The 22361-nt window shown below is 48.7% G+C and overlaps 1 protein-coding gene across 4 annotated transcripts in view; it reads right to left on the reverse strand.

The window, feature by feature from the left end:
- The window catches only part of scn5lab (sodium channel, voltage gated, type V-like, alpha b), a 273446-nt gene that overhangs the window by 155135 nt on the left and 95950 nt on the right, over nucleotides 1-22361 (reverse strand). For all 4 annotated transcript variants that reach the window (XM_041183161.1, XM_041183162.1, XM_041183164.1 and 1 more), the window contains 5 exons: nucleotides 13870-13933; nucleotides 10018-10159; nucleotides 6860-7084; nucleotides 5108-5293; nucleotides 2343-2714 (listed from right to left, as the gene is read on the reverse strand). In XM_041183161.1, coding sequence (XP_041039095.1) covers nucleotides 2343-2714; nucleotides 5108-5293; nucleotides 6860-7084; nucleotides 10018-10159; nucleotides 13870-13933 — 989 coding nt within the window. The remainder of the gene's footprint in view (nucleotides 1-2342; nucleotides 2715-5107; nucleotides 5294-6859; nucleotides 7085-10017; nucleotides 10160-13869; nucleotides 13934-22361) is intronic.

Consider the following 22361-nt stretch of genomic DNA (forward strand, 5'->3'; position numbering starts at 1 on the left):
GGTGCGGTGGCTAAGGCACTAATCTGTGCATGACCGAGGGAATGGAGACGGGGCATGGGGATGGCCCAAGGGGGCTAAATGGCCTAACCCTGCCCCTTCGGCCCCACCTTACGACAGCGACCGCACTGAAAGAAAGTACTTCGGGGCCGCAGGGGACTTTGGGGCATGCTTAGGTTTTAAAAGGCAAGAAATAAATGAAGGCCTTTCTTTTCCGTGTGTCGTTATTGAAGGGGGGACGTGGGAGGGGAGGGGACGGGCGTGGGGGAGGCCCACGAGTTCACAGCGCTGGGCTGCTTCTCACCCCGAGCGCCAGAGATCCTCCGGCCTGCCGATGTCGCCCTTGAGCTTCCCGGGGTCGAGTGGTGGGGGGGGGGAGGTGGATGGTTGGTGGTGGTATGGAGGTAGGCTAGATGAGCCTTGACACCCGGGGCCACTCCAACCTTCATAGACGACTTGACTCCATTGCTTCCTCCCGGAGCAAAGGCTTTTGGGTACTGAGCAGGTTCTTGGCACATCGTCTCGGCCTGGCACTGCCGCTGGCTCTTTCCCTGCTCCCAATGGGCCCGACGCTCCACAGGGAATTCACCTCAATCCTGGAGTATTCGGGATGCGACCTGGGCTTCCCAGTGACCCCGTTTTTAATTTCCACCCATAATTGCTCGGTTTCCACCCGCTCTCGAGTGCCGACGTACGTTGGTCCTAATCGTTGTTTAGAACTCCGTGCGGTTTCTTAGAACCTTTCTCCTCACAGCTGACCCTGTGTTCGCTTTTCCTTTTTTTTTAAAAAAACCTTCCATTACTTAGCAACGTGTTCACCTTTTGGACCCCGGATCAGTCCAGCAAAGCTTCACGCCACAGCACCCACCTCCTCAGCACACCGCCCCTCCGACCCCTCCCCCCTCCCATCCCCCCTCCCCCCCAACCCCCCAACCCCCCCCTCCACCTCCGAACCTGTACCAGGCAATGGAACATTCTACAGATGGCATTGTCAAGTGAGCAGCTGTTTCCATAGCATCAATACAGCATCACCTAGACAACCAGTCCCCAGTGCTGCTCCTCCTCAGTCCGTTTGTTTTGAAGGTTATTTCGCTGATGGGGAAACGTTATAGGTTGTTTTTTTTCTTGAAGAAAGGTTAAGAAGGCCTGTCAAAATGACTCGGCAACTTAAGACGTCAGGTGAAACGCCTCGCTTCCCCCTCCCTCGCCGCCCCGAATTTTTGCTTCTGCAAGAGTTATTTTCAATCTGTGCAACCTGACCACCAACCCTTCTGCCAGCAGAACTGTTTCTGCCCCTCGTCGACTCTGACAGGGCTCCTCATGATCGAGGCAGGCCCGGACCACGACTGCCCCTCTTGGTGTTGAATGCTCACCGTCCAAGGTCACACCCCAAGGCTACTGGGGCGGTGGGTTGCCCCTGGAATGGTGTCCCCGGTCAGAAGAACAGGAAAGAAAGGGAGGGGCGGAACGCGGCTGAAAAATGGCCTGGCAGCGACCTCAGACACAGGAACGTCTCTGCAAGACTTGGCAATGTGGTTGAGAGGTGATAGTTTACCAGCTGCCTGTTCACCACCTTGTTACGGTTTACATACATCCCAAACTGTTTTTGCGCACAAAATTCCAGAGGACTTTACAATTCCCCATCTCTTTTTCCTTGGCTCACCATATTTCCTCAAAATTATATGTTCAACAAAGTGATTAACTAGCCCCAGGAATCTAAAAACTTAAGAAATAGGAGCTTCTGTATACTCTTCGGCCCTTTGAGGCTGCTCTACCAATTAACAAAGTCATGGTTGATCTTCTCCCTCAACCCCACCTTCCCACACTATCCCCATATCCCTTAATTCCTGGAGTACCCAAAAGTCTATTGATTTTTGTCTTGAATATGCTCAACAGCTGAGAATTCCACTGACTCACAACCCTTAGAGTGAAGAAATTTCTCTTTATCTCAATCTTAAATGGCCTAACCCTTGCTATGAGTGTCGCCTCGCTATGAGTGATTCCCCAGTAAGGAGAACCATTTTCTCAGCATCTACCATGACAAGTCCCTGACAAGCTTTATATCTCTCAGTTAGGTCACCTCTCATTCTTCCAAACTCCAGGGAGTATAGGTCTCGGCTACTCAATGTCTCCTCATCCCGCTCATCCCAGGAACCAGCCTAATGACCTTTTGTTGCTCTCCCTCGAAGGCAAGTATGTCCATCTTAGGGAAGGAGACTAAAACTGCACCCAGTAGTCCACACGCGGCCATGTATAATTGGACTGAGGTATCTTTACTCTTATAATCCAATCCCCTTGCTTTCAAGTTAAACAATAAACAGCTTTTAAGAGATGTCAGTTCTTACATTGTCTTCCGTGACTGGCTTGCCCACTGTCACTTGAGGGAGAAGGAGGCTGCTTGGCGAGATTGGAGGTCCTCCTACCACGGACACCACGCCATTCTGGTCCACGGCACTGTGCAACTTCCTCCGTCCACTGAGCTGCACATTGGCTGTGCCTGGCACCGATCGGTGGCTCCCATGGCTCTGGTTGCTGTTGGTTCTGTACAGCTGAGGGAGGCACAAGGATTCCCTGATACTCTCGGTGTCGTCGAAGACGCTGACCTCATCATCCGAAAATATGTTCTCCATGGCAGCGTCCGCGGAGTGAGTCCGGAAGCGGAATATGCTGCTGCGTCTGAGTGTATGGCGGTTTGAAAGTATTGGCGTCATGAGAGGCTGGGGAAGGAATCCAAATTGTTAAACGTTGACGCACATAACAATACACTAAACTGACTGATGGGCGAGAAAGTTAGTGATATAGAACACACACGATAAATAGGAGGAGGATTGGCCATTTGGCCTCTTGAACCTGCCCCGCCATTCAATAAGATCATGGCTGACCTGAGTGCGGCCTTAAGCTTACTTTCTTGCCTGCCCCCCATAACCATTGAACCAGTTCCTTGTAGGTTAAAAATCTGTCCCACTCAGCCGTGAATATATTCAATGACCCAGCCTCCACTGCTCTCTGGGGTAGAGGATCCTAAAGATTAATGAAAAGAAATTCCTCCTCATCTCCATTTCAATGGGAGTCCACCACCATTCACAACTGGATGTGACGAGACTGCAGAACCTTGACCTGCTCCATTAGTTATGGAACCGTTTAGCTTTCTTGTACACTGCTCCCTCTGTTTGGCACGTAAGTAATCCTGTGTTATAGCTTCACCAGGTTGACACCTCATTTTTAGGTATGCCTGGTGCTGCTCCTGGCATGCCCTCCTGCACTCTTCACTGTATCAGGGTTGATCCCGTGGCTTGATGGTAATGGTAGAGTGGGGAAATGCTGGGCCATGAGGTTACAGATTGTCCTCGACTACAATTCTGCTGCTGCTGATGGCCCACAGCGCCTCATGGATGCCCAGTCTTGAGTTGCTAGATCTGTTCGAAATCTATCCAATTTAGCACAGTGGTAGTGCCACACAACACGATGGAGGGTATCCTCAATATGAAGACGGGACTTCGTCTCCACAAGGACTGTGTGGTCGTCACTCCTACCGATACTGTCATGGACAGATGCATCTGTGGCAGGCAGATTGGTGAGGATGAGGTCAAGTATGTTTCTCCCTCTTGTTGGTTCCCGCACCACCTGCCGCAGACCCAGTCTAGCAGCTATGTCCTTTAGGACTCGGCCAGCTCGGTCAGTAGTGGTGCTATTGAGCCACTCTTGGTGATGGACATTGAAGTCTCCCACCCAGAGTACATTCTGTTCCCTTGTCACCCTCAGTGCTTCCTCCAAGTGGTGCTCAACATGGAGGAGGACTGATTCATCAGCTGAGGGAGGGCGGTACGTGGTAATCAGCAGGAGGTTTCCTTGCCCGTGTTTGACCTGTTTCCATGAGAACTCATGGGGTTCAGAGTCAATGTAATGACTCTCAGGGTAACTCCCGTCCAACTGTATACCACTGTGCCACCACCTCTGCTGGGTCTGTCCTGCTGGTGGGACAGGACATACCCAGGGATGGTGATGGTGGTGTCTGGGACATTATCTGTAAGTTATGATTCCGTGAGGATGACTATGTCAGGCTGTTGTTTGGCTAGTCTGTGAGACAGCTCTCCCAATATTAAAAGCTTTACCATTAACCGATCTTTTTGATCTAATTTTAAGTTAGCTCTCCTCATTCTTATACTCTTGCTGGGTGTCCTTTCGTAATTTCTGCATTCCAGAAACTGCAAGTACTTTAACTCTAATTAAACACAAAAGCAACAGACCAACAGGAGGTTACTTGCCAAACATTTGCGAAAAGCAAAATTCCTGGAGTTTTAAATGGCAAGGTGGGTGACGATGTGCAAGAATCAGACTTAGATGTTCAGCATCACTCCAAAACAAAGTAGACTCGGACAGATCAGTTTGTGATGCTCTCCCTTTGTGATGCTCCTCGAGACTTTATTTTACTTTAAAAGTGCTATTTAAAATGCAACTTGTCATTGTTATGGAGGGTCACAACCCTTCCTGTTCTAAGGAAGAAGGGTTAGTCTGACTCACCACTAGCTGCAGGGAGTGACCTGACAGGAGGCCTTTCAAATGCTGAAAGGTTTTGAGAGAGTGGATACCGAGAGAATGCTCCCTCTTGTAGGAAGGAGGATAACTCAGAAGCCATCAGTTTAAAATCGTCACCAGGAAATCCAATGGGGAATTCAGAAGAAACCTCTTTACCCAAAGTGCGGTGAGAATGCGGAGTGAGTTACCACAGCTAGTGGTTGAGGTGAACGGCGTTGACACGTTTAAGGGGGGATCGAAGCTAGTTTGCTGCTGGCAATGTGGCAAATGTCGGACAAGGCACCCAAAGCCTCTGTGCGCCATTTCGCCAGCGTCACCACTCCTCAGCCCATCCCCCAAAGGGCCGGTGGAAGCCAGCCGAATGACTCTGAGCACCTCTTTTATGTAGTATGTGCTGCAGGATGGGATGGCCCTAACTCTGCTAAGGATTGTATTTTGCTTTATTTTAGAGTAACGGGGGTGGGGGGGGGGGTTGGGCAGCAGTTATTACTGGCAAGGAATTAAACATAAAACAAGAGCAGGGGCATCATTCCACGCGTGGGACTGCGCCGCGTGCTCCAGGTAGATTCCTTACCTTCTGTGGTAAGCCCTCTTCGGACGCCGATCTCAGCTCTTTATCCTCATCGATCCCCTCTTCTAATTTTCCCAGCTCTTTTCCACTCCTGGCCCTGTTGCTTCTTTCCCTGGTGCTCTTTGCACTTAAATGCGACCTCTCAGAGGAACTTCTCGACAAGGTCTCGTTCCCCAATCTGGTCAATTGCTGTGAAAACAGTTTATGAAAGAGCATGCTCCATTTATTGGCATGAAGGTCTTTTTTTTTAAGGAGCATTTCAGTTGTTAGCATCCGTAAAGCACCCTTGACGCATTGCCAAACTCTGAAGGGTATGGGAACTACTCCAATTACCATCTGGTATACGCCCAAAACCTTCTTACACCTGAAAGGCAATCGATCGTCTTTTTATTTTCGCATCTTCCTGTCTCGACTTGGCTCAATCGGTCTAAATCTGAAGGCCACTGAGCCCACAGTGGGGTATAAGCAAGGTTAACATTATTGAGGCTGTGCTCAAGTGGTCTACTGCCCTTCCTACCAGATGTTAATCCGACGTCTGGCGGTGGGGGGGGGGGGGGGGGGGTGGGCGGGTGAGTTTCCTTGGAGACGCAACACCTGCCGGCCCAAGATGGCATTGGGCACATTTCGGGCAGCCCCTGGAACCCTGGGGGTAAACGCCCGTGGAATTTGGTGTCACTCTTACAGATTCCACATCTCAAAAACGAGGGCAGTGGAATCCAAATTCTACCCCCTCTGTTTCTATCCCTTCTATTTGAATTATTCGTCTTTCTCGCGCTGGTTTCCAACCTTGGCGAGGCCCCGCCCGATGGGCCTGCTCTTGGGTGCATTAATTTAAAGACATAAAAAAGACAACCAGGGAAAGGAGCTTCCCGATTATTATGAAGGTTGGCAGCAGTGGTGCAGTAAACAGGCCACCGCTATCCTGAAGTACCTGCCGGGAGGCTACACAGCAAAATCCAAGCCTTTGGCCTAGTGCTGCTGGTGCTGGTGTCACCTCCAGTCCCCCGGCTTCCTTGCCACAGGCTCAGGCCTCCCTTTCATTCCTCACAATGCTGAGATACTCTGGCGCTTGGCTCCCATTACTTTTGGAAGGACTCAGCTGCCGGACACGGACACGTAAACACATACCACATAAAGGCATTTCAGCTCCCAACTAAGAGTGACCCAGGAACGTAAAAGCTGGAAGGTCACTGCAGAGGGTTAAGTTCCTCTGTTGGTCAGAGGTATGAAGCCGCCTACCCCAATACTTTCCTGGTCAACCCCCCCCCACCCCCCCACCCCCCCATCTTCCCGCTCTCCATAAACGCCATAAGTCGTATGCTAACTCACACCAAGTCCCGTTCGTCCACCGTCTCCCCCCGAGCTCCCCCGTTCGATGAGCTAGTTGGGTTCCCCTGGTAGGCCAACGTTTAAAATTCTCATCCTTGTGTCCCAGTCTCTCCCTGGTCTGGCTCCTCCATGCCTCTGCTATCTCCTCCGGCCCTGCAAGACTCCGAGGTTCCTCCACCGCAGCCTCCCGTGCGTTCCCGCTTCCCTCCGACCCCACCATTGCCGGCTGGGCCTTTGCCAATTGAGCCCGTGCAGCTCTGGAATTTCCTCTCTAAATCCTCCGCCCTCTTTCGCCTCCTCAAGGGCCCACGACTAAAACCTTTGGGCCACCTGTTTTAATGTCCCTTCACGTGGCTCGACATAAAATTTAGCTTGACAGCGCCCTGTCTTCGGACATTCTTACCAGGCGTTATATAAATGCAGTACCTTGTCGGCCAGTACCTGCTCTGCCTGTTCCTGCTGTTTCCGAAGTTGTTCCATCATCTGCTGAAACTCCTTCTCTTTCTGTGCGTTTTCTGCGATGGTCGCCTGGTTCTGCTCATCGTACGCCATGGCAACAACAGCCAGGATCAAGTTGACGAGATAGAAGGAGCCCAGGAAGATGACGACGACGAAGAAGAGCATGTACGCCTTCCCGGCAGTTCGCAGAATCTGCATTTTTGAAAAAAAGAGCCAAACGAAAGGCAGGCGGGTTAGGAAACCGGAAATGCACAGCAACAGGGTGAGGTGGGAGAAAGGGCAGGTGAACCTTTCAGCTTGTCTCTGGACAGAGTCACCAATTCTAGTTGGACGTATTCCTCAGGGGCTCTTTGTCCTGTTTCTTTCAAATTCACTCACGGGATGTGGGCTTCGCTGGCTGGGCCAGCGCGTTTATTGCCCATCCCTAATTGCCCTTGAGAAGGTGGTGGTGAGCAACTTCTTGAACCGCTGCAGTCCATGTGGTGTAGGTACACCCACAGTGCTGTTAGGGAGGGAGTTCCAGGACTTTGACCCTATAATGGCCTTGTCTCCATGCTCCTGACACATCCATGCTCCCTGTTCATCACCTTCCAATGCCAACTAGAAAGGGTCCCGATGACCCGGTTGGATTGTCAGTCAAAACAGCCTTTTCACCCTGCCTCCAATGTGTTTCTTTATAACTAGCAAAGTAAAGGGTTCAAAGGAAATGAATTTGGTTCAAGCCGCACATACCCCAGAGACCCGAACAAATAATCAAGGCTGACATTCCAGTACAGTGTGAAGGGAATGCTACACTATTGCAAATGCCACCTTTCACAAGAGATGCTAAATCGTGGCCCCCATCTGCCCTCTCAGGTGGATGGACAGACCCCATGGCACTTTTTGAAGAGCAGGGGAGCTCTCCCCAGTCTGGTGGTTACTGCCTAATCTCTCAACCAAATTCAGCCATTCTTCTTAAAGGCTCTTCTCAAGGTCTTTGTGGGCTGGTTGGCATTTCCAGCTAGTGCCATCAGATGGGAAAGCATTCATATGCCAGCTGAAGAATTATTTTGGCTCGATTTCAGTAATGGAGGCCTTATAAATCTTTTAAGGGATTATTGAGAGGGAAGCGCAGGGCGGATAGCATTTAAGAGGGCTGTGAAAAGTGAGCTCTCACTCAGCATCACAGTTAATGAAATGGCTGGAACCATGGGAAGACTTGAAAGAGATCATTGAGTGTATTTAAGACCGAGATAGATAGGTTCTTGATTGGTAAAGGGATCAAAGGTTACGGGGAGAAGGCGGGAGAATGGGGTTGAGAAACTTTTCAGCCATGATTGAATGGCGGAGCAGACTCGATGGGCCGAATGGCCTAATTTCTGCTCCTATGTCTTATGATTCCTCATGATTCTTGTGTAACCCGTTTTTCAAGGTTTTTGAATTCTTACACGCTGATGTGTTTCATTTGTAACAACCTAAAATCACATGGCAACAAGGCTGTAGTCAAGAGGCCTTAAAAGGGATTGACTTACGAACTACTTGTGTTTAAGTGTCCCTACCCCCGCACCCCCCACCCCCCCTCTACTTTACAAAGCATTTAACCCATCACACTTCTCCCTCCCTCCATTTCCGAAAAAGAACGCTAACTGGGACGTTAACTCTGTTTCTCTCTCTGCAGACCTGCTGAGTTTTTCCAGCACTTTCTCCCTTTGTTTCTAATTGTATTTAGTGGCTATGGAATTTCATCTTCTTTCTAAGTTTGTCTGATCAAACACACTTGGGCAAGAAAAAAAGACTTGAAGGAAAATTTCACCAAGCGGATTTCGCCATCCAAAATCAAACAACTGAGAGTGGTGGCTGATCCGTTTGCCAGTCCGTGTACCAGTACGTGTACCCGTGTTTCCACCACCGGAGTACAAGTCTGTGTATAAGCCCGTGTACCAAGTTGTGTGTCATCTGTGTGCCAGCCTGTGCACGAATCTGTGCAGCATCTGTGTACCAGTGTATTCACCACCTGTGTACCAGCCTGAGTACCAGTGTGTGCACCAACCTGTGTGCCATCTCTGTACCAGCCCACGCATAAATTTGAGCAACAGCCTTTGCACCATTTGGTTTGCCAGCCTGTGCATGTATCTGTGTACCACCCTGTGCATCAGGGTGCCCTCCCACCCCCCCTCTGCTGCCAACCATCACTCACTCGCCAAGAGACGTTCATAGGTTTCAGAATGTAAGAAGAGTGTGTGGTTAAGTATGGGTAACTGGTCCCAACGTTTCACTGCCAATATCCCTAGTGTGACTGCATGGCTTGTATTTTCACCATTGTGTTTGAAGTAGGGCTGGTCCATTGTGGACAAGTTAACTGTTGAGGCAAGGTTAGATACAGGACGGACCTCCATCCAGGAAGCAGCAAGACCTTTCTTGGGTGGGCGGTGCGGCCGTGGGGTGTATTGAGAAGCAAAAATCAGGCGGGGGATTTATCCAGCCCTCCAAGCTGCTATTGCTGTCAGTCCAACGTCACTAATTTGACATTGGCTGGAGAGGGGTTTGTTGCACCCTGTTGAGCATTCCATGGCAAGTGAGGTTGTGGGGCGGGTATTTTGACAAGGTTTATTTTCATTTCCTTTTGGAACGTGGGCGTCACTGGCTGTGCCAGCGTTTATTCCCCCTCCCTAAATCCCCCTTGAGAAGGTGGTGGTGGGGAGCTGCCTTCTTGAACTGCAGCAGTCCATCTGGTGTGGGTACACCCACAGTGCTGTTCTAGGGAGCTCCAGCAACGTTGAAAGAATGGCAATATAGTTCCAAGTCGGAATGACTTAGATAAGAGCTCGGAGGTGATGGGGGATCCCATGCATCTGTTGCCCCTTGTCTTTCTAGATGGTAGAGGTGCAGCCTCTAAATATAGGCCGGCTCTCAGCCCACATTGAACAAACCTGGTTCTAGCTACGGAACCAACTGTGAGTCATTCCCCCCATCCACCATGATACAGAAGAAGTGGTAAAGCAGGTAGAGAAAGTAGGCTGATGCAGGATTAAAATTACACCCTCACAAAGCAGTAAATCAGGCTACATACACCGGTCCTGCTGCGTAAATCTTGGCTGCTGTGCTTTGAGGCATTTATTACGCAGATTGGTAGCGCTGCCACTAACCTGGTGATACAGATTCTCCCAGTAGTCCTGCGTCATTAGGCGAAAGAGGGAGAGGAAGGCCCAGCCAAAGTTATCAAAGCTTGTGTAATTGTAGTCAGGGTTTCTTCCAGCCTTCAAACATATAAAATGTGTGGGGCACTTTCTGTGAAAGAGAGGGAAAGAAAGCATACACTCAAAAAACAAATTCCATCTATTTCTCACTGTTAACAGAAAAGTCAAGTCATTTTACAAAGGCTGAGTGTGAAAAGAGATAATAAGCGGGGCAAAGGAGTGGACTTTGGCGCCGTGCTGTCCCATACGCTCACCATCGGCCGCGTGTGGTGAGTCGGCCACAGTGAAGGGGCAAATTGATGCTGTTCATCAGGGGGGGGATTTTAATCAGCGGACACCCCAGGACTCTGGGGTAGCCCATTCGGCTGAAGACACGGTTCCAGAAACCTGTGGCCCACATCAAAATTAAGAAGAAAATCCTGCTGGTAAAACGATCGTTAACGTTAAAAAAGCCGTAGCACTGCTCCATTACGATAGGTGGCAAAGAGGCTGCCATTGAAGGAAGTGAATGCATGTTGAAGTATTTTGGCTGCTACACCACAATCTGTTCTTTGACTGAGTTGTTGTCTCAGTGCCGGAGCACTAGCTTTCACCTTTAGTCCTGTCCCAAATCCCACTTCACCGCTGAGGGTTCGTTACACCATTCAGCACACTCTTTGCATATATTTTATATCGTGCAGCGAACATGGCAACCTGATCGCCACAAGACTGGCAGGCTTTGAAATCCCAATGGAGAACACTGGTCGAGTGTAAGATTCAAGAGAGGCAACTGAAGATGCAGTCAGTGAAGAGAGAATTAAGGGAGGTGTGTTCGTGAGAGATGGGGGGCAGGGGAAGATACTTGAAAACTCTGAACCAATGTTAGGACAAGGGAGAGTGGGATTTTTCTTTTATTCATTCATGAACTAGGCCAGCATTTATTGCCCAGCCCTAATAGTCCTTGAGAAGGTGGTGGTGAGCTGCCTTCTTGAGCCGCTGCAGTCCATGTGGTGTAGGTACACCCACAGTGCTGTTAGGGAGGGAGTTCCAGGATTTTGACCCAGCGACAGTGAAGGAACGGCAATATATTTCCAAGTCAGGATGGTGAGTGACTTGGAGGGGAACTTCCAGGTGGTGGTGTTCCCATGTATCTGCTGCCCTTGTCCTTCTAGATGGTGGTGGTTGTGGGTTTGGAAGGTGCTGTTGAAGGAGCCTTGAGGAGTTGCTGCGGTGCATCTTGTAGATGGTGCACACGGCTGCTACTGTTCGTCAATGATGAAGGGAGTGAATGTTTGTGGATGTGGTGCCGATCAAGTGGGCTGCTTTGTCCTGGATGGTGCCAATCTTCCTGAGTGTTGTTGGAGCTGCACTCATCCAGGCAAGTGGAGAGTATTTCATCACACTCGAGAGCATTTGATCACGCTCCTGACCTGTTCCTTGTAGATGGCGGACAGGCTTTGGGGAGTGAGGAGATGAGTTACTGGCTGCAGAATTCCCAGCCTGATCCTCTCTTGTAGCCATTGCTCATTGGATCAGAACTGGGGGACTAAAGGATGCAGGGAGGGATGTAGAGTGTGAATTCGGTGGTAGCGTTCTTGCCTCTAAGGCAGAAAGGGTTTGAATCTCAATCTTTCGGATGACCTGCCTGCTGTGCAGGGAACATTAAATTATGCCATGGCACATTTGAAAAAGGGCAGGAAATTTTCCGGATGTCAAAACAGAAAATGCTGGAAATACTCAGTAGGTCCGGCAACATCTGCAGATAAAGAAGTAGATTTAATGTATCAAATTGGTCACCTCTCATCAGAACTGTTGAAATATTATCTTTATCTGTTCACGGGATGTGGGCTTTGCTGGCTGGGCCAGCATTTATTGCCCATCCCTAATTGCCCTTGAGAAGGTGGTGGTGAGCTGCCTTCTTGAAGCGCTGCAGTCCATGTGGTGTAGGTACACCCACAGTGCTGTTAGGGCCTGCTGTGAGTTTGCTGTGTGAAAATTGGCTGCTACATTTCCTGAATGACAACAGAAACTACACTTCAAAAGAACAAAGAACAAAGAACTGAGAAAAGTACAGCACAGGAACAGGCCCTTCGGCCCTCCAAGCCTGTGCTGATCATATTGCCTGTCAAACTAAAACATTTTGCACTTCCGGGGTCCATATCCCTCTATTCCTGTCCTATTCATGTACTTGTCAAGCTGCCTCTTAAACATCACTATCGTACCTGCTTCCACCACCTCCTCTGGCAGCGAATTCCAGACACTCACTACCCTCTGCGTAAAAAACTTGCCTCGCACATCTCCTCTATAGTTTTCTCCTCTCACCTTAAATCTATGTCCCCTAGTAATTGACTCTTCCACCCTGGGAAAAAGCTTCTGACTACCTACTCTGTCCATGCCACTCATAATTTTGTAAACTTCTATCAAGTCGCCCCTCAATCTCCGTCGCTCTAGTGAGAACAATCCGAGTTTCTCCAACCTCTCCTCATAGCTAATAACCTCCAGACCAGGCAGCATCCTGGTAAATCTCCTCTGCACCCTCTCCAATGCTTCCAATTCCTTCTGGAAATGTGGCGACCAGAATTGCACACAATATTCCAAATGTGGCCTAACCAAGGTTCTACACAGCTGCAGCATGACTTCCCAGCTTTTATATCAATACCCCTGCCAATGAAGGCAAGCATGTCATATGCCTTCCTGACTACCTTATCCACCTGCGTTGCCACTTTCAATGACCTGTGGACCTGTACACTCAGATCCCTCTGCCCATCGATGCACTTAAGGGTTCTGCCATTTACTGTATAATTCCTGCCTGTATTAGACCTTCCAAAAGTAACTTATGGCTCGACAGGGCTTCGGGATTGTGGTTGTGAAAGGAGCTATATAATTTCTTTTCCCTTTAAAGGGAAATTGTTGCAACTTGAGAGGTTTTCTCATGGAGTCGAGGTTCAAATCAGCTATGCTCTAACTGAATGGTGGAGCAGGAGTCAACTACTTGGGGCAGCCGGCATTAAAGAGATGTTATCCATCTCGACTCCTTAAAAAGCAGCAAAGCCCCAATGCAACAATCAAAACTCCAGTAACCGAAAGTCTTTTTCAACACAAAAAGGGCAAACTGAGGTGGCCATGCTAAGAATCTTGTCTATTTTCTTCCACGCTGCAGACAGCTTAAGTAGCCCATAATCGTTGCAGGGAGGAAGGTAGCTGCCATCACCATAGCAACATGAGCTAAGGCGGTTGCTGCTGGTGAAAATTATTTCACATGAGGTCGGCTCAACCTTTTCCTGGTCAGATAAACAGGCCCCATTCACGAGGAAAAACCACTAGCGAGAGAGGGAGATAGAGTGAGAGAGATCTGGAGAAACACATAACAAATGGAGAGAGGGCTGCAGCCACAAACTAGGCCTCAGTTGGAATTCTGAACAGAGTGAATTTTGCATCTTCACGTCTTATGCTCAGTGTCTAAATTAAATTTGCACCATTAACCCCTTTTTCACCATTTCATCCCTCCAGCCTTCCGCTTTGACCCTTCCCTTCCATTCTCCCCCACCCCCCCCCCACCCCCACCCCCCCGACACCAAGAGATATCCTTTGAAAAGTGTACTTTGGGGCAAAGTTCCTACCAGGATGCGCAGTGGTGCAGTCACCTGCTAGGTGCTGTGCAGGGCTCGCTCTGCGGTAAATGATATCAGCCTGCAGCCACGCAAAATAACTTAAAGGGACTGTGCACTTAAAGGAAACAATAATCGAATGTTAAAGGGAACACTGGGACCAGTGATGGTCTGCATATCATCTAGTCCATAAACAGATGATTGTTCTACTTACCCAGCATCTGTGTTGTTTCCACAGAGTAAGGCATCCTTTTTTCCCTCGATATAATAGTGGTTCTCTAAATGGTAACAAAATTAAAAATAGCATTAGTCTACTTGTTAGCTAGTGAGCAAAAAATGTCAAATAAACCTTTGGTTTGGTTTAAACATTTGGTTGTAGCACTGAGGAGTTTACAGAGATAGGGAGGGTTGTAGGGGTTGGATGAGGTTACAGAGATAGGGAGGGTTGTAGGGCTGGAGGAGGTTACAGAGACAGGGAAGGTTGTAGGGCTGGAGGAGGTTACAGAGATAGGGAGGATTGTAGGGCTGGAGGAGGTTACAGAGATAGGGAGGATTGTAGGGCTGGAGGAGGTTACAGAGATAGGGAGGGTTGTAGGGCTGGAGGAGGTTACAGAGAGAGGGAGGGTTGTAAGGCTGGAGGAGGTTACAGAGATAGGGAGGGTTGTAGTGTTGGAGGAGGTTACAGAGAGAGTGAGGGTTGTAAGGCTGGAGGAGGTTACAGAGATAGGGAGGGTTGTAGGGCTGGAGGAGGTTACAGAGACAGGGAGGGTTGTAGGGCTGGAGGAGGTTACAGAGAGAGGGAGGGTTGTAGGGCTGGAGGAGGTTACAGAGATAGGGAGGGTTGTAGGGCTGGAGGAGGTTACAGAGAGAGGGAGGGTTGTAGGGCTGGAGGAGGTTACCGAGTTAGGGAGGGTAGTAGTGCTGGAGGAGGTTACAGAAATAGGGAGGGTTGTAGAGCTGGAAGAGGTTACAGAGATAAGGAGGGTTGTAGGGGCTGGAGGAGGTTACAGAGGTAGGGAGGGTTGTAGGGCTGGAGGAGGTTACAGAGATAGGGAGGGTTGTAGGGGCTGGATGAGGTTACAGAGATAGGGAGGGTTGTAGGGCTGGAGGAGGTTACAGAGATAGGGAAGGTTGTAGGGCTGGTGGAGGTTACAGAGACAGGGAGTGATGTAAGGCTGGAGGAGGTTACAGAGAGAGGGAGGGTTGTAGAGTTGGAGGAGGTTACAGAGTTAGGGAGGGTAGTAGTGCTGGAAGAGGCTACAGAAATAGGGAGGGCTGTAGGGCTGGAGGCGGTTACAGAGAAAGGGGGGTTGTAGGGCTGGACGAGGTTACAGAGAAAGGGAGGGTTGTAAGGCTGGAGGAGATTACAGAGATAGGGAGGGATGTAGGGGCTGGAGGAGGTTACAGAGATAGGGAGGGTTTTAAGGCTGGAGGAGGTTACAGAGAGAGGGAGGGTTGTAGGGCTGGAGGAGGTTACAAGGATTGAGACAGCAGTGGCTGGTTTCAACATGAAAACAAGTTGCTTAATGAGTTCAGATACAATTCTTTCTCATTGCTGGTTTAATAGAGGCTCTAACACTAATTTGGTGGACAGAATGTCTTATACGGTCCCACTTGTATATGGTCCATTCTCCAATAGTCTCCTATTGTTTGTAAATTCTACTGCATCCCGAAATGAGATCAGCATGAGAGATGGGATTGCTGCGGAGTTTTCATTATAGACCAGACAGTGGGTCATCACTTTCTCCCTGAGCGGCGTTAACTTGATTTGAAACAGATTTGATTGATTTGGAATTTATACCTGGATGATGTGTTTTGGAACACCAAACCCCAGCATCAACCAGACCGGAATGAGTGGGACTAGCTGAGTTGCTCCCGCAGTGAGCCAATGTGGACACAAAGAGCCAAATGGTCTCCTTCTATGTTGTAGCCATTCAATGATGCCAAAAGGCCATTGACTTGATCAAGCTTCTTCCACAGGCCTTGCACAATCTACCCTATCATGGACCCTGCCCCATCTATTTACGGTCCTGTGGGCAAATTCTGTCTAAGTACTCCCTGGTCCCTAAAGGTAATCAATCTCCATCTCTTATTCAGCTCCATTAGTCAAAAAATCCAATGACTCACCTCCTCACCCCAGGTAGAAGCTGCCTGCGGAGCCTCACTGGCTACGGTTAAAGACAGAACTTAGTATTGATAGTAGTGGACTACTCACCCCTAGTTTATTACCCCACTGAAGCAAGTGTGAACTGGGAAATGATACGCTAGCGCTAGAAAATGAACATTAATGTTCCCAGGCTGGTCATTGTAAAAAAAATCCACCGGTTCACGAGTGCCCTTTGTGAGTGGCTGCCTGCCACACTATCCCTGCATGTGACTCCAGTCCCACATCATATCGTTAACTCTAAATGTCCACGGGGCTAGGCGGTCAATCCTGCCTTGCTATTGTTTCCCGCGGCCAAAGATCAAACTGTGAGAACACAGCCGCCGTCTCGAGCTCCATTCGAAAGCGCCTGAAGATCTAAACCCCCAATGTTACAAAAAAAACAGGAGAAAACTGTGGGCGAGGAGGGTAATGGGGTCATAAGGTGACATTATTGACCCAGCAGAGATTCAATGATAGCAAACTTCAATCTTTACTACAATGGCTTCCTGAGTTATTCGAGGTACTTCATTAACTTGCTTCGTTACTACAAGAGGGCCTGGAGTGAGCAGGCCGACCACAATCCAGCCTATAATTTTCATCTGTCTGTCAACCGGAGCTAGACTCCTGGAGGCTTCATACAGTAGGAAATAAAACTTTTCCAATAAATATGAAGATGATGCACAATTGCTCTCGTGTCCCCAATGAACTGCCTTGCAGCAGCGACCTGGGGGTTAGTCTTTCATCCCTGGCCACTCCAGGAGGGTTGGCCACCCTGATGGGCCTCCTATGACGGGTGGCATCAATAGCGCAACTGCTGATATGGCACGTCTAGACGCGTGGAAAGATAAAGAGCGTCGATGTGTTCAAGGGGCCGCCCAGCTCTCCCCTCAACCTGCCCGCCCACTGTCGAACGATCGGGGCAATGCTCGGATGCGAGGGGTGGGAGTCTTCACCCACTACGCAAGGCTTGGCCATTTAAGCACATTACCAGCGCCTATAGAACCCGATAAAGAGTCAACTCTTGTGGGATTGGGTCACTGAGTGTTGGGGGGTGGGGGGAGGTGGGGACGGGGTGGGGGGGGGTGTTGGGGTGGGGGGAGGTGGAACAAGAGAAAGACACCAGGGTAAGAAAAAGATTCAAACAAAAACAGAAAATGCTGGAAAAACTCAGCCGGTCTAACAGCATCTGTGGGAGAGAGAGAGAGAGAAAATGAACGTTTTGAGTCTGTATAACTCTTCATTCAGAGAGCTCTGAAACACTGACTCTCTCTCTCTCTTACCACAGATGCAGTCAGACCTGTTGAGTTTTTGCAGCGTTTTTCTTTTTTTGTTTCAGATTTCCAGCATCTGCAGTATTTTGCTTTTAAGACAAAGGTTGTGTGGGTGTGTGTGTCTGCATGTGTGTGCCTGTCTGTTTGTGATTGTGAATGTGTGTGTTTGCGTGTGTGTGCAAGTGTATGTGTGTGTGTGTATCTATGTGTGCATGTGTGTGTGAGTGATTGTGTGTGTATGCATGTGTGTGTGTGTGCACGCGTGTGTGTGAGCATGTGAGTGAGTGTATGTGTGTGTGTGTGTGTGAGTGTGTCTGTGTGTAAGTGTGTGTGTGAGTGTGTGTGTGTGTGTGCCTATGTGTGTGTCTGTGTGCGAGTGTGTCTGCATTTGAGTGTGTGTGCATTTGAGTGAGTGTGCATGTGTGTGTTTGTGTGTGTGTACGTGTGTGTGTGTATCTGTGTGTATGAGTGTGTGTGTGTGTATGAGTCTATGTGCATGTCTGAGTGTGAGTGTGTGTGAATGTATGCGAGAGTGTGTGTGTGTGTGTGTATGTGTGAGTGTGTGTGTGTGTTTGTGTGTGGGTGCGAGTGTGTGCGTGTGTGTGCATGTGTCTGTCTGTGTGTGAGTGTTTGTGTTTGTGAGTGTCTGTGTGTGATTTTGTTTGTGTGTTTGCGTGTCTGTGTGTGTGTACGTGTGTGTGTGTTTGTGTGTGTGTGTGAGTGTGTGTGTGTGTGCGTGTGTGTGAGTGCATGTGTGTTTGTGTGCATGTGAGTCTGTGTCTATGTGTGTTTGAGAGTGTGTGTGTGTGTGAGTGTGTGAGTGTGAGGGTGTGTGTGTCTGTGTGTGAGTGTGCAAGTGTGCGAGTGTGTGTGTGTTTGTGTGTGCGTAAGTGTGTGTGTGTTTGTAAGCGTGTGTTTGTATCTGTGTGTGTGTATGAGTGTATGTGTGTGTCAGAGTGTGTGTGTGTGAGTATGTGTGTGTGTGTCTGTGAGTGTGTCTGTCTGTGTGTGTGAGTGTGTGTGTGTGTGTGTGTGTGTGTGTGTGTGAGTGTGTGTGTGTGAATGTGTGATTTTGTGTGTCTGTGTGTGCGTGAGTATGTCTGTGTGTGCCTGTGTGTGTGAGTGTGTGTGTGCGTGAAGAAAAAACTCTTGATGGCTTCAGTGTGTGTTGAACTGATAAGAAACCACCTGTATTCTTCTGACCACCATTTTAATAAAGAAAGGCTGATTAAGAAGGCCATTAGCATTTTGCCCTTGAACACAAAGACTTTTATTAAGGAAAATCCTGATGGGATTGACAGCATTTGACAATATTGGGATAATCACAATATTGTGATATCTTTCCACAGGGAGCATGTAAGACACAATCAGCTTTGGAAGCAGATTAGGACCATTTTGATAAAGCTCCAGTTTAAGCGGTAATCCGTTTGATTTATCATACAGTTTTACTGATGGATGAGTAGGCATCATCTGATGCCAGTCCATGTGGATCAGTCCATTTATTTTTATACTCTGATTAAAGTTGCATTCTTCTGCAGGTATTCAGCTGGAATCAATGGTGTTTGGCAAGATGGACTGCTCTTTACAAAATGAAAAAAAAAGATGTGATTGGATTTGCTTTTTAACGATCTGTACAAGGGAAGTTTTTTGAAGCAAATTTTGGCTTGTTAGAATTTCCATTTTTGCTGTTATTACGTGTTAGGCTGTTAATCACATATTGCACTGGATCCAAATCAATTATTTGTTTTCTTTCTTCACACACACACACACACACACACACAAACACACACACACAAACACACACACACATGCACACAGATGACACACGCACGCACACACGCATACACAAACACACACACAAACACAGACACACACACACACACACACACACAGATGACACACACACACGCATACACACACAGACATACACACACACAAAAACACACACACACACGCACGCATACACACACACACAAACACACACACACACGCACACAGTTGACACACACGCACACACACACACACACAGACACACACATGCACACAGATGACACACACACACAGTCAGATGACACACACGCACACACGCATACACACACACACACACACAGACACACACACATGCACACACAGACACACACCCTACACATATGCAGACAGACATGCACACACACAGACACACACACACAGACACGCAGACACACACACAGACACACACACACAGACTTGCAGACACACACACACACACACAGACAGACACAGAAACACACAAACACACACACAGACAGACACAGAAACACACAAACACACACACAGACACACACACAGACACGCAGACACATACACAGACACGCAGATACACACACACACAGACAGACAGACAGACACACAAACGCACAAACACACACACAGACACACACACAACCATACACATACACATACAGACGCAGACATAGACACAGACACACATACGCACATGTTGAGCACACATTGCTGTGAACTCTGTGTTCAACAGCAATAACAGACAGGTAGACAGAGTGGACAGACATTTAAAAACAGTTGCAACTTCCAAAAGCATTTACTGCCCTTACATAGGAAGATAGGAACAGGATATCCCAGAAGAAAAACCAGTTCAACATGTTCAAATGCCAGTAACCATCAGTAATACTGGAGTTCCATTTTACAGTATACAAGACCAGTTCAGACAAGTTTTACAGGTACTATTCCATCCCACATTTTCCTGTGTTTTTCCTTCTGCGTAGGCCACTCAGCCCCTCAGGCACATTACAGACAGCTCTAAGCCAGAAGGAAGAACCAGGAAAACTTGGGAAATGGCCACTACTGGTCTGAACTGGAATTCCATTTTTGGGGGTATACAAGACCAGTTCAGACCAATAGTTGTCCTGTTTTGTTTCCTTCTGGATATGCAGGGTGTGGAAAATGCTTCTCCCGATGTTGATCATACTGGGGGCTGGGCGTGGTGGTGGGGGAGGTTAGGAGGGTTGGGCTATCCACATGGGGAGACGTCTTAACACCCATCAGCAGTCAAAGCCAATCCCTGGATGAGCGCTTATGAAATGTCCTCTTCCCTTACAGCTGGAAAATCCTATCCTCGGCAACTTGCAGGCATTGTCCCCCGCTCTTTGCGAGGAATGCAAATGCTTTGCTCTTACAGCATTTGAAATGTCAATACAGGATGCCAAAGATCCTATTGTGTTGAGAGGGTGACTAGAAATAGCCCAGGCAATGGGAAGGAACTTCCAGCGAAGACAGAAATAAGCTAAATGCTTCTGTAAACGAGGCTTCTTTTTCAAATTTTGGTTCGCCTTTTTTTAAACCCCAGATCGCCTTCTCTCCTCCCTCTCCTCACTCGCACACCCACTCCCACAAGAGTTGACTCTTTGTCGGGTTCTATAGGCACTGGTAATGTGGTTAAATGGCCAAGCCTTGCGTATTGGGTGAAGACCCCCACCCCTCGCATCCGAGCATTGCCACGATCGTTCGATAGTGGGCGGGCAGGTTGAGGGGAGAGCTGGGCGGCCCCTTGAACACATCGACGCTCTTTATCTCTCCACGCGTCTAGACGTGCCATATCAGCAGTTGCGCTATTGATGCCACTCGTCATAGGAGGCCCATCAGGGTTGCCAACCCTCCTGGAGTGGCCAGGGATGAAAGACTAACCCCCAGGTCGCTGCTGCAAGCAGTTCATTGGGGACACGACAGTGATTGTGCATCATTTTCATATTTTTTCAGCAGTTTTATTACTTATTTATAGGGGCCTTGAAGAAATTGGGGGGGGGGGGGGTTGGGTGGGGGGCTGGTGGGTGGGTGGGGAATGCCTATTTTTTTCTGGGCAGGTGCTAGGAGGTGGGAGGTCATGACCCTCCAGGAATACCTCCACCCATAGTTGGCAACCCCGTAGACTCTGAAATCTGCTCTCCATTGGTCACCTAAGTGAGCCTCTCAGGTTGGGAGATCCAATTCGAACAGCATTCTGGTCACCTCCACCGAACTTCCTCCAGAATCAATGGCCTTCTGAACATGTGTGACCCAACATTAAATAATCAGAAAACATCCAAGGCAAGTGAAGGAATCAATAGATAGTCCATTGGAAAGGCCAGTTCAGTGGACAAACTGCCTTTTCTTGTATTATGATCTCTTGGACTCTTGTGCATACGCACTTGAAAGATAACGGGGGAAGGGTACAGAGGGCAAGCTGAGCACAGAGCAGAAATGTCATTTATTGTTGCTTAGTTACCCTGTGATTGCTGCAAGCAAATCCTCTGTAAATATGAAATTTAATTTCAGTCAAGCATCCTGTTTGCTTTAGTAATATCAACATTTGGATGAAGCAAGCATATGACCCATATGTTGTGTATCCATTAGGAAGAGGTTGGGGGTGGGGGGGGGGGGGGGGGGGGGGGGGGGGTTGGGGGTGGGATGGGTAATCAGGATGTGGCAAATTATTCTTTGTGCATTTACGGCAAGAATTGATTGGGGAGAATTCTCACGGCCTTCAAACTTGGCCTCACCTGTTTGTAAGGTTGGGACCTTGTGACGCGCCTCCCTGTACCTATGGTTTTATGTGTGTTGGGGGTTGGGGTGGGGGGATAGGGTGGATTTGGAGCTGCACACAATTGGGGATTCCAGAGTCAACAGTGGCAATTTCCTTTAAACAACTGGAGGGAAATTTTGTAAAGTCCTGTCATCACCAACGCAGCCAGTCAGGGTCACGGTTCTGATGTCTGTGGTATTCTGTGTCACTGGGATGATATTTAGGATTTTGCAATCCGACATTTTAACACCTTTAACATAGTAAAATCTCTTAGGATGGGTGACCAAAAGTTGGGGTAGAGGTAGGTTTTTAAGGAGTGTCTCAAAGGAGGAAGGAGAGATGGAGAGGAGGAGGTGGTAGGATATGAATTGTGGAGCTTAGGCTCTAGGTGGTTGAAGGTACAGCTATGAATGGCAGAGTGAGGGAAATCAGGGAGGCTCAAGGGGCCAGAATTGGAGGAGGGCAGAGATCTCGGAGGGGCTGTTGAGCTGGCGGAGGTTACAGAGACAGGGAGGGACAAGGCCAGGGAGGGGTTTGAAAACAAGGATGAGAGTTATAAGTCCCCGTCTGCTTTGTGTGAGACTCCACCAACAGTGCAGGATCTTACATTATTTACTCCATGAAAGCGACACAAATCACTTCTCGTTCACAGTATCACGAGTCTCCATTAACAAAGGACAACAGGCAGGTGAGGTCAAAAGGAAAGACGAGTGTCAAACTGAACACTGCCGTGT

The sequence above is a fragment of the Carcharodon carcharias genome, chromosome 3 (genome assembly GCF_017639515.1).
Source record: "Carcharodon carcharias isolate sCarCar2 chromosome 3, sCarCar2.pri, whole genome shotgun sequence".
In the NCBI taxonomy this organism is placed as follows: Eukaryota; Metazoa; Chordata; class Chondrichthyes; order Lamniformes; family Lamnidae; genus Carcharodon; species Carcharodon carcharias.